This window comes from Micromys minutus (assembly GCF_963924665.1).
Source record: "Micromys minutus genome assembly, chromosome: 25".
NCBI lineage: Eukaryota > Metazoa > Chordata > Mammalia > Rodentia > Muridae > Micromys > Micromys minutus.
Window position 1 is genome coordinate 14,879,026 of NC_137960.1, and position 12,121 is coordinate 14,891,146.

At 44.9% G+C, this 12,121-nt stretch overlaps 1 protein-coding gene across 2 annotated transcripts in view; it reads right to left on the reverse strand.

The window, feature by feature from the left end:
* FAM13C (family with sequence similarity 13 member C) overlaps window positions 1-12,121 on the reverse strand; it is a gene marked incomplete at its 5' end in the record, with an annotated part of 106,749 nt that overhangs the window by 7,062 nt on the left and 87,566 nt on the right. For both annotated transcript variants that reach the window (XM_080938318.1, XM_080938317.1), the window contains 3 exons: window positions 16-111; window positions 7,675-7,877; window positions 9,560-9,641. In XM_080938318.1, the coding sequence (XP_080794444.1) occupies window positions 16-111; window positions 7,675-7,877; window positions 9,560-9,641 (381 nt within the window). The remainder of the gene's footprint in view (window positions 1-15; window positions 112-7,674; window positions 7,878-9,559; window positions 9,642-12,121) is intronic.

Below are 12,121 nucleotides of genomic sequence, written 5' to 3' on the forward strand. Positions count from 1 at the left end.
GCCATCTTTACTTACAATCGTCGGGATGAGGGACGGTGTTGACAAGATTTGCTTCATCCCTCTGCATCGGTCATAAAGAGGCTTTATGGGGTTCTTGTCTTGCTTAGTGACCTGAAAAAACATAAAATGCGTTCAATTTTTTTTTCCCTCAGACAATATTCTCCCCGCACCCAACATGGGACGGGGATCCATCCCAGAACCCATACAAGCTTGGCAGTCAGTGTGGACAGAGATGTGTAGTCCATCCCAAGGCACTATTCCAGCAGGCCAAAGCGAAGGCCAAGTGCTGAAGCCTCCGAGAACCATAGCACTTCAGTGCAGCAGTGATTAATAGGAAGTGAGCCAAACGAAGGAAAAAGTTGCACATCACTTTTTCCTAGTGGGAGAACATCCCACAAAGGAGAGGGGCGAGAGTAGAAATTGGACCGTAAGGCTTTGTGGTCTAGTCTGAAAAACAAGAGTATTGTTTATGTCTTAAGTGAACTAATCAAGACCTATCACTTTTTCTTCTGAACAACCATGCTGTTTGGACTTTGGTGATTACATTCACAAACACAAGAGTACAGGCCTCCACTGTTGCACACAGACTGCATACAGCCTTCCTAGTTTGTGCTCATATGAACTTCAGTTACTTGGGATAAAAAACATTTGATTCTTTTTTTGAGTCACCAGTTTCCTGCCTGCACAACAAAGGGATTAGAGGTTCAGAGTTCCCCCCAGTCCATTCCAAAGATAGACAGGTATGCCAACTGATTCGATAAGGTGCCAGTTAAAACAATTCCCAACCTCGTAGTATGCCGATGCATTCTGTGCCCTCCTGCTGCAGGACATATCCCTGCACACCATTGTAGGAGGTCAGGTTTCACATAAAAATTCAGTGTCCTCTTGTCTGCTTACCCACGTATCTATCCAAAGTGGCCAAGCCCTTCTTTACCCTTGTTTCCCTACATACACCCACATGCTGTCCCATGCACTGATTTACTATATACTCATTACACACAGCCTTCCCTTCATTCTCCACCAACCGTCTATACTTATCAGAGCAAGGTATGGGAGGAAACAAGCTGCCACATAGACACCTAGGTCACCTACATTGTCTTTTTTTGGACGTACCAACCACGGAATGCTGAATAGCTCTGCCTTCCAGATATTCCAGAGACTTGAGACAAAAGAAAATAGCTCCTGGGTGACACCACGTTCCATGCCCATCAGAGCTACAAGGCACACTGGTCCACACTGTCTCCCTTTTCCCATGAACCTTTCTACTTCGGTGTCTGCACCTGAACCTTACAGTTTCAGTCTTACCTGCCTAAATAAAAGTTCACTGAGGCCGGAGGTGCTGCCATACTATTTCTTTAAGTTCTTACCACTATTTACCATATCCCTGTCCTGATTATTGTTCATAGGTAAAAAGAACTTTAATTTTCAGTAATCTCTATATGTGTGTATGCATGCATGTGTGTATACATACATCATATACATGTACATATAATATGCATATACCTTATCATATACACATACACATATCTGCCTTGAATTCACAGAGATCGGCCTGCCTCTGCCTCCAGAGTGCTGGGATTAAAGGCCATCATAGCCTGGCTATATATGATCTTCTTATGTGAGCATACACACATTCTCTCACACACACACACACACACACAGAGAGAGACTATAACCTAAGACTCATTTGCATTTTCAGGAGAAAAAGAATTTGCTATAGAAGCCTTTTAGTTTTGGTTTGTAACCTTAAAAGCTTTTAATTTTCTAGCCAAATTCATTCTTTAAACATTTTCTTAACATCTTTACACACACATACACATACACATCCAGCCAATATGTAGTCCAAGGGATTTTAATACATTTTAAGAGGGAAAATATAAATTAATTTCAGAAAACATTAAAATAGTTTTTCTTTTCAGTACTTCACTGGGATTTATATTCTATAGAAAGCAAAACAATGTACTTAAAGCATTGGTCTCTTCTGAAATTTTACTGTGGTTTTTCTACCTAGTATATTCCCCTAACCCAGATTCTAGGAGACTGAAAAGGGGGGAAAGACCAGGACATCTGCTGCAAGATTATGTCTTCTAGATGTGACCTGGAAGCTACACCCATGTAATCTCAACTCTATGGCTGCCCAAACAAGACCTGAACAATGGAGACACTAGTTGATATGCCAATGGATGTGGATGGGGAAATCTTGCACAGCTCCACCCCAGGACAGAGCTACAGGAAGCTAACAGATACTGAGAGGGAGAATTGGTCTTCCCAGGGATGAGCCCCCTGATTGGCCAAGTGGTCAACCCTAAAAACATGTATATCAGTAATACTAAATGAACTTGGCCATTGTATTTATGTATTTGTGTGTGTATGTGTGCATGCACGCGCGCATGCGCTCTCTCTCTCTCTCTCTCTCTCTCTCTCTCTCTCAACTAAAGAAAGAGAGTGGCCATGAGTTTTAGAGGGAGCAAACAGAGACGGGGTGGCATGGGAGGAGTTGAGGATGAGGAAACTGGATTAATTAGAATGTCTTTTAATTTAAAAGAAAATTAAAAATTGAAAACACACAAATGCAAAGAAGCTTTAAAAAGCAACAATAAATAAATAAGAGACCGAGGAGGCTACTTTCAAAATGACCTTCCCCAGATACTCGATGAAGACTGAGATACATATACAATGCACATAATCCTCTTCATGCTGATGATTTTACTCCTGGGATCATCACTGACTAATGTCCAAACACACATGTGAAGCCAGCCCACATGTGGGCCTCAGACACAAATATTGACAGGCCTTGAGTCCTAAAAAAAAATAAATAAATAATAGTTTCCTATCCCTCCTTGTCCAGAGGAGGAACCTATCTCCCTGAGTGAAAGTACATTTATAGGTATAGTTGGAGGAATGGCTGTATTCAAACGTTCCCGTGCTTTTCTGAGAGACTCTGACCAGAGTTCCACGGGGTAAGGAAGACAAACACGTGGATAAATCTGCTTGAGTTCCAGCAGCCTTTTGTCCTAAGTGACCTGAGCAGCTCCAGAAAGCAGACATCTGTGCTGGCCACTTTGTGGCAGTTTGCAATGCCAGGCCGAAGAAGGTGAGCCGCATGGGAGGTAAGGAATTCTTAACGTGGCAGCATGAGTGAGCTGCCGGCAGGTATCACCCGATTACGTCTGGCTGGAGTCCCCTGTTCCTTAACCTCCCCTTCCGATCGTTCCTTGCTCAACACAGGGAGAGAGAAGGGCGATAATTATCTGTAGGGTTTATCTGTGCATACTGACCTGGAAACCAAAGGACACCCATCACCCTGGATGGCTCTCTCTGGCTATTCTATGTGGACAGGGGTAGGCAGCCATTTGTGAGCCATATCCCTTCACAAATACAAAAAGCAAAAACCAAACAAACAACAAAAAAAAAAAAAAGATGACATTTTTTGTTGTGTAGAGGGCTAATATATACAATATACAGGAGTAGAAAAAGAAAATAGATTTGTTTCCAATAATTATCTCTTTTTCAAAAAAAACCCAAAAATCCCTAAATAAGGGGGTGGGGAGCAGGGAAAGGCTAAGTCACAGTATCTGAACAAGGTCATGCTGTACAGTGGTTCTCAAACTTCCCAATGCTGCACCCCTTTAATATAGTTCGTCATGTTGTGGTGACCCCTCCTCACAACCATAAGACTGTTTTGTTGCTACTTCATAGCTCTAATTTTGCTATTGCTATAAATCATAATGTAAATAAATAGCTGCTATGCAAACCCCAAGGGGGTCATGACCCACAGGTTGAGAACCACTGCCATAGGGTTTACTAGCTTCAGTATGAGCTCTGACTAAACACCAACACAAAAAGTTCCCAAACACTCTGGGGGCCAGCAAAAATAATCCACTCACCGTGGTCGTTTTAATTTGACTTAGGTATATGGCAAGAAGGCCAGATAGAAGCCATCTATCTACCCTCTCAAGCTTTACGAAACTGGACTTCAGGCTGGAAAGATGGCTCAGTGGTTAAGAGCACTGACTGCTCTTCCAGATGTCCAGAGTTCAATTCCCAGCAACCACATGGTGTCTTACAACCATCCGTAATGGGGTCTGGTGCCCTCTTCTGGTGTGTCTGAAGACAGCAACAGTGTACTCACATACATGAAATAAATAAATCTTTTTTTAAAAGGAAAAGAGAAAAGCTAGACTTCACACGATAAGCTGGTATGCCATAGCTTATCACGGAGGCAGGGAACAGGGTAGATGTCATAATTATGTCCCCGAGTTCTGCATGGTCTCTGAACTCACTCTGGATACTGTCCCCATGACTCCCAGGGTTCCATGTTATACTTCTCTGGAGCAGAACCGAAATGTGCTATCAAAGCCTGCACATCCCAGGGAAGGCAGCCCCCATCAAAAAGGCTCATCTCTGCTGTAAAGCTCCCAGGACTGTTCAAAGACTTGTTTTGACACTCCTGAAACCACTCAATAGCTATTTTGATGGAAATTTCCACCGTTTGTACAAGGGTGATGTCTAAACATCCAGGTTCTTGTCTGGAGACTCATTTCACTCAGTTGTCACTTCTCCTTGCCCAGGACCACAAAGGGTTTTCTGTGTTCAAGCAATGAAAGACTTGTGCAAATAGGAGGGTTTGGTTACTAAGTTCCTCAAAGATCCTAAATTTAATGTGCCCCCAGGATATGTCACTTTTTAACATTTTCATCTCTACTCCAGAATCTGCCACCTCCCATAGTTCTGCTCTGTCAGGAAATGGACTGGTCTGCATGGATCTGACCTGAACTTTCATTCTGCTAAGGCACTGGTTCTCAACCTGTGGGTCGCAACCCCTTTGGGGTTTGTATATCAGATATTTACGCTATGATTCATGACAGTAGCAAGATTACAGTTTGGAAGTAGCAGTGAAGATAATTTTATGGCGGGGGGGTGGTCATCACAACATGAGAAAGTACATTCAAGGGTCTCAGCATTAAGAAGGGCTCAAGAACCACAGTGTAAATCTTCAACATGTTCTTTTGTTCCGACTAAAATAAACCTTGAGTATGCTGTCCTTCTGCTGATGTCATTAAACTGACCAAGCTCGTCTCCCTGTTTGCTGGGTGATTAAGTCACACGGTAATCAGACCTTCTAAATGGCTGTCACCTCACACTGGTTCCCTGTTCCTACTTGGCCTCCCCTTAACTCCACTGCACAGCCCAAGGGGGCCCACATCATTCCACTGGCCACAGTTGTTCTAACTGTATCTCATGAGGCCTCATTTCTCAGTCCCCATCCTTGAGATTCTTGTGTATACAAAAAGCTCTTCCTTCTTCACAACCTTAGTATTTGGGGGTTCTATCTAGAATCTTCTTTGCTCTTTTCTTGACTGACTCACTTTCTTGATTAAATGTCAACTGTCTTGGTCCTTCTAATAACCCTATTTAAGAAAGACTGTTCCGGTTGTCTTCACACATGTGTCTCCTTCAATCCTTGCGTAGTGCTCACCAAAATCCTTGTCAATTTAAACCGCTGCTTGCATCCCAAACTCTCAGTAGAAAGGCAGTCCAGGACAGCAGTCCCGATACGACTTCTCTGTCTTGATTTACTGGAAGTCATACGACAAGCATTGGAACCAACTATTAAGGTTTGGATATGAAGTGCCCCTCCAAAAATCTTGTGTGTTGTATAAAGACACACTGGTAGCTCTACTGAGAGGTCACCCAGGCTACTAACGTCATCAATGGAGTAACTCACTGACTGACTCAGAGCTGAGGAGACTCCTGGGAGTTGGAGCCTAGTCAGAGGATGTTGATCAATCAATCATCAGGACATCAATACAGACTAAGATGTTTAGACAGATATGGACAAGTTAACTCTGAAGTACAAGAGGTCCCTTGGAAATACTAATCAATAGGAAATCCGAGATGTGCCTATGTGTACACATAAACATGGAGATTATTTGTTGGCCATCATTAAAGTCTAACATGTTGGAACTGGGGGATAGGCTAGCCACGTGTAAAAGACAACATGCCAGCCTGTGAGCTAACCATCACTGATTCCCCTTTATCACTCAGGACACATTGGGTCTTTCTCAAATATAAAGGAAGAAAAAAGATGGCAGCAACTATGGCCCCACATGTACTCGCAGTACACAAGAACCAGGGAAGAACTGAAGCCAGACACACAGGTTTCCTGCAATCTGGCATATGATCCTGCTTCAGTAAGACCAGATTCATGCAGGGCAGAACAGGAAAAGCAATCACACTTCTCCACAGGACTTTGTTCCAGAGTCAAATGTTGTCCATTTGTCCCCTCTGTCAAGCAAACACAACGGGAAAGTCTTTCTGTTCAAGCCACTCGATGGGAGTGGGGTGATGGAAAGTATGCAAGAGGCGATAAGGTGACTCCTGCTCTCATACAGGAAGTAAAAGGTCAACCACATCAGCCTCAGCTTTGATACGGAGGGACCTCAAGAAAGCTCTCCTGGCCTCCGCCAAACAGAAAGCATCCTGAGAAGGGATTACCCAGGTGATTGCTGCCTTTCTTTATAAAATATAATCTTTTATTGCTAAACCCAGGCTTATGCATCCTAATACCTCACTGACAACAGGATCCAGCTCTCTCAGATTTAAAAACTCAGATACCTAGACCTGAAATCGTTGATCCCCACCTATCACTCCCTAGAAATCACAGCTCTGTGCTTAGGACATGAAATTCACTGTAGGACTCCCTCCTCTTTATGACACTTTACCATGTGGGGAAGGGCCTATCTTGGTGCTTTTCTTTACCATTCACATGCTTATTCCCTAGAATTGGGTTTTGTAAGATGATCTTTATGCAGGAAGGCAGGTACAAGATAAAACAAGGCCTGTCATTGGACGAGACAGAAGGAAGGACGGAGAACAAGGTTTTAGAAAGAGGGAGGAGCCAGGGCAAGAGAGGAGCTGGAAGAACATGGAGGCAGATGTGGATATTTTTCTCTGTGCATCTCTGCATAGATACAGGTTGTTATGAATGTTTTATAAGGAATGGGTGTGTATAGGATGATTTGTGCTGTCTAGATAGGAAAATTATACCATATCAATTGGATCAGAGTTTATTGTGTGATGTTTTCCTTGAGTTCAAGAGAGGGTACAGTTGCAGGACACCCCAAGCACACCATGGAATGAGATGCTTGGACCTGGTGTGGTAACAACCCACCAAGGGAACTGTGAGTGGGTGCAGTGTGGCGAGGTGCCATGCTGGAATGGCTCACAGACCTCCTGGGTCAGAGAGTACTTGGGGGCCAGTGCGGAGCTGCTGAGATAAATTATTGTTAGTTCCACGTGGCCCTATGATGCTGGAACTAGCATGGGAGTGAACAGCCTGGTGGGGGGGGGGCAGCACAGAGTGTTAATTCACGGGAACTGGTCACGGCCATTTTTATTATTAACCACAACAGAGTTCATTTACTGACTTGGTGGAGCAGAGACTGTATCCTCCCATCCTTACCACTGTCCACCACACACGCACCCTCCTCCGGAAGTAGTACATTCTAGAATCACACAGCAACACTCCTAAATCAGAGTCATTAACCCACCAGGAACTCTGCAGGTCAAAGTGCTGGAGACTAACTCTAATCTCCTAAAGACAGGACTCTGGTGCTCTGACAGGCAGCCAAAAGCATGTCCTTGCCACCCCATGCTGAGGCAGTGAGGTACCTTCGCATCATCCTGGGGAGGGATCTGCTCTTTCTTCTCCAGCAGCACAGCATCTGAAGTCTCCTCACCAGAGGAGCTTGGTTCGGGACCCACAGCTTCCAACTTGCCGTTCTCTCTGGGGACTGGAGGTCGTTCACAGGACAGGTTTCTCCGAGGGCCTTTGGGAGTACTCCCTTGTTCTTCCGACAGCTTCAGCTTTAGTTCTAAGAGAAATGCCTTGAGTTACCATGAGCAGGAAAGGACTCACTTGCCCACATTAAAACAGAGCTTCTTCTCATGGATTCCTCCAGGTATGAGCAATGCAAGTAAAGTCAGCCTTAACTGTGACCAATATCATAAACATTCAACCAGCCATGCAGACAGAGCCCCAGAGACTGGGCACTGGTGGTGAGAACCCCATGAGACAAGAATTCGGATTTGGGTTGCAAGAAACTCCTAGAGGAAGATCTGCTCTCACCCACCCCTGGGATTACACTGTTGCCTGCTGTAACAAGTGAAATTCTCTATGGAGCAGTTTGTTGGTGTGCATGGTAAAAGTTCTGTATATAGTAAGGCCTCTGGAAATGCAGGGACTTATGCATCACAAGTGAAGACTGGGGAACTAGAAGAGAAAAGAGGGGCATTGGGAATTCCAGCTCACATACTTGACACCCTTCACATTTTTATCTAATGCTCTTTCCCCTCCAAGATTTAACACACACTACCCCCCCCGTGTTCGTGCGTGTGCACGTGTGTATGTGTATGTGTGTGTATGTGTGTTACAAGTGCCTAGCTGTGAGCCACCAGCAGTGAGGGCTCTGAGAACTAAACTTGGGTCCTCTAGAAGAGAAGCAAGCACTCTTAAACCCTGAGATATCTCTCCATTATTTTGAAAATGTTGATCCAGAGTCTACCATTCTAACAATGTGGCTTTATGCAACTGTAGACATTAAACATAAAAACCCTCTAGGACTTACCAGGGAGTTGCATTTCAGAATATTCCATAGCAAGGAGAAGTTGAATTTGAATAAGACCCTTTACATTGATTTTTCAATTATATATATTTTTCAATTGTATAGTATAGCTCATTTTCTTCCTTTAGCTTTGTGCTCTGGCTTAATTAGGTTCTCTCTCTCTCTCTCTCTCTCTCTCTCTCTCTCTCTCTCTCTCTCTCTCTCTCTCTTTCAAGTTGTTTTTTTGACTCAGCATCTGGCTGTAGTGCATGCTTGCCTGAAACCTACTGTATAGCCAAGCCTATCAATTCTCCTGCCTCAGCTTTCCAAATACTGCAATTATAAGCCACCATGCCAAGGTCTGGCTTGAAGTTTAAACACTGAATGTTTTATAAGCATGCTACATCATGCCATCAAATTACTAATCCTTTCTAGTTCTTGATCATGAAACTTCCAGAGATTTGGACCAACTCTCCTATACCTTAAGTATTGACTTACAGATCAAAGGGAGAAAATAACTAACTTTATGGACCTACAGTGATTGTCCTTGCCATTAACAATACACTGCCATCCCAGAAAGGGACAAAAGAAGAAGAGGATTGGGCCCAGAGCCAGGGAGCCAAGTTGTCTGCATGGCTCAACACCTCTAAGCCACATGAATTTCCTACCTGGCTTAGCACACTCACCTGTGTGATCCAGGAGTAGATGTGGGAAGTGGATTGGGGTGCTTTTGTTTCTAACCATCTAGTAACCAGGGAAGTTAGAACTCCAGAGGCCCAGGTCTCTCTTGTAAGGAGGTTTATTAAAGGGGCCTGAATGATGTGTGGGGTCATCTCAAAGGAGCTTCAGTCCAGTCAGGAAACCCAAGCTCAAGGCTCGGGTGGAGATGGATTGCGATTGCCCTAGACATTATGCAGGTGTGGCTGGTGCTCTCTGAGAGAAGAGACACTTACCTTTGAGCTGTTTGCGCCCTTTAGCCAGATCGTTCATCCATTTCAGAACTTCAGGATTCGATGTCTTGTCCCCGTGTGACGGCTACAGGGGGAGGGGAAAGTAGAAGTGGGTGGGAGTGAGGAGGGGGAGGAGGGAAGGGAGGAAGAAAGAGGAGGGGAGGGGGCAGGAGGGGGTGAAATGGAAAGAAGGGGAAAGAGACAGAGAGAGAAAAGGGAGAGAAAAGAGATTTAAAAAAGGAAAGCAAAAGTGTTAAACAGCTGAGCCAGGCAGGGAATTCAGACGCACACTGAGCTGGACCCTGGGTGAGAGTTCCAGTGAGTAGAATTGTTCTGCACCTTTATCCCTCCACGGGTGTTATTTCAAAGCATGCCAAGGCACCCAGCACATTCCCACACCTCCTAATTGTTCCAGTACATCCCACTGTCCATCCTTAGCCACCACATAAGCCATCCACAGGCCCGTACTCTCTGCCAAAGGGGTTAAGCACAACTAGAATCAAAGCCTGAATGCTTCCTGCTTTGTACATGGCTCGGGACTGGGCCCTGCTGGGAAATGCTAACCAACTGGGAGGCTGGGTATTCACCAGCCGTGTCCTCGGAGCTCAAGAAGACAGACCCCATGGTCTCTGAAACTTGATACTTGTCCAATAGCTGGTCTAGGAGGGAACAGCCCCATTTCTAATCGCTATTAGTACTAAGGATCCCACTGAGCTGGCGTTCAAGTGAAACTTACACTTCTGACCTGGGGCAGATTTAGCTTCTCTGCTCTGCTGTCTCCTGTCTTACATATTAAACATGTTAAGACTACAGTGTCTCCCTTGCAGAGTTCCCGTGGTGGATTAATATCTATAAAACACTGAAAACAACTCCGGGTGCAGACCAAGCAATGCAGAAGTGCCAGCTCTGACCATAAACGTAACTGTTACTGGCTCATCCTCACTAGAGCAGAGGGTGGTAGCAGAAATATTTCCACCACACCTTGAAAGGGATTCTGAATATGTTTTCACTGACACACACACACACACACACATACACACACACACACACACACACAGGGAGATGTGTGACTCTGCCAGTCTCAGCATTCATTTCTGAATTCCTTCTCAGCACAAAAGCAAACTGTCCCCAGAAAAGAGAGATTGGTAGATAAAAGCTGGCAAAATATTTTTGTTTTCGAGCCTGGCCCTTGGGACTGAACCATGAACCAAAAAGCAAAAACGGGCTGGACCTAGGCCCCCCTGCACATATGTAGCAGACATGTAGCTTGGTCTTCATGTGGGTCCAAAATAATTGTAGCAGGGGCTATCCCAAAAGCTGTTGCCCATCCATGGGCTATGTTCTAGCTGGGCTGCCTTGTCTGGCCTCAGTGGGAGAGGATGTGCCTAGCCTCACAGAGACTTGATGTGCCAGGGTGGGGGGAGACCCAGGAGGCTCCACCCTTTCAGAGGAGGGGGGGTTGAGGAGAGGATTATGGGAGGGGGTGACCAGGAAGGGGCACAGTGAGTGGAATGTGAAGTGAACGAATGAATGAATGAATGAATGAGTAAATAAAAACCTGGCAACATACCCTTAACCTCTATGCCACAGATCATAATGAGAATCTCCATCCTAAGAGAGCACACTAACTTAAAAGCAGGCTCAAGAGAATTATCCCCTTCTGAGGCTGTACAAGGAACTTGGCTGTGAGGGCTAGGAGGCTTCCTGCACAGAGGGACCTGTGCTGAAACGCTGCACTGACAACAGCCAGTCCGCGGAGACCCACTTCACCCCTGTAAGATGAGCGACAACAGACATGTCTTGACATGTCAGTGACAGAAACAGGAGGATAGACACGTACATTCTGGGTACTTAACAAAAGCACTTAACGGTGTTTCGCATGACATCGTCTGATACGCAAGAATTCGTGTTCACAGTGAGAACATGGAATGATCCTGTCCGTTATGGGGTGACACCAAAATATACATCTAAAAGCAAGGTGGGGAGTAAGACTGAAGGAAAAGAAATCCCTACCCCTCCCGTAATGAACCCCAAGACTGTCGGAACCATGGACAGAGACACAGGTTGCCCCATGCTTCCTTCCCTCATGAGAGGGAAAAATAACATTGCTTAGTGTAAACCCACTTAAGGTGTCTGGAAGGAAGTCTTATGCTCAGAACCCTGCTGTGTAAGCCTGATTCTTTGGGCTTAGCTGTCTAGGCATCTTGACAATCCGGGTTTTAACATTTGGACTCTAGATCTCTCAGAGGGTTCTCTAGACTAAGGAAATGTGTATGCAGGTAAAAGCAAAGCTGGACCTACCTAACACACCACCAACAGAGTATACAAAATATACAAAACACACCAGGATCTGAAGCCAGTGACTAACAAGTTGCTTGTTTTTTACCACCCACTGGATGAAGGAGGAATCGGAGGCTGAATTTTATGACAAAGTACTTGAAAGCCCAAAGTCGGTTGTAGAAATGAATTTTCTTTTTATGGTTCCACCCTTTGGAGAGCTTTCTTAAGGTTAACTTTAGCTTGTGTGGAAGACTGCCTCCCAAGCCACAGAAATTTCCAACATTC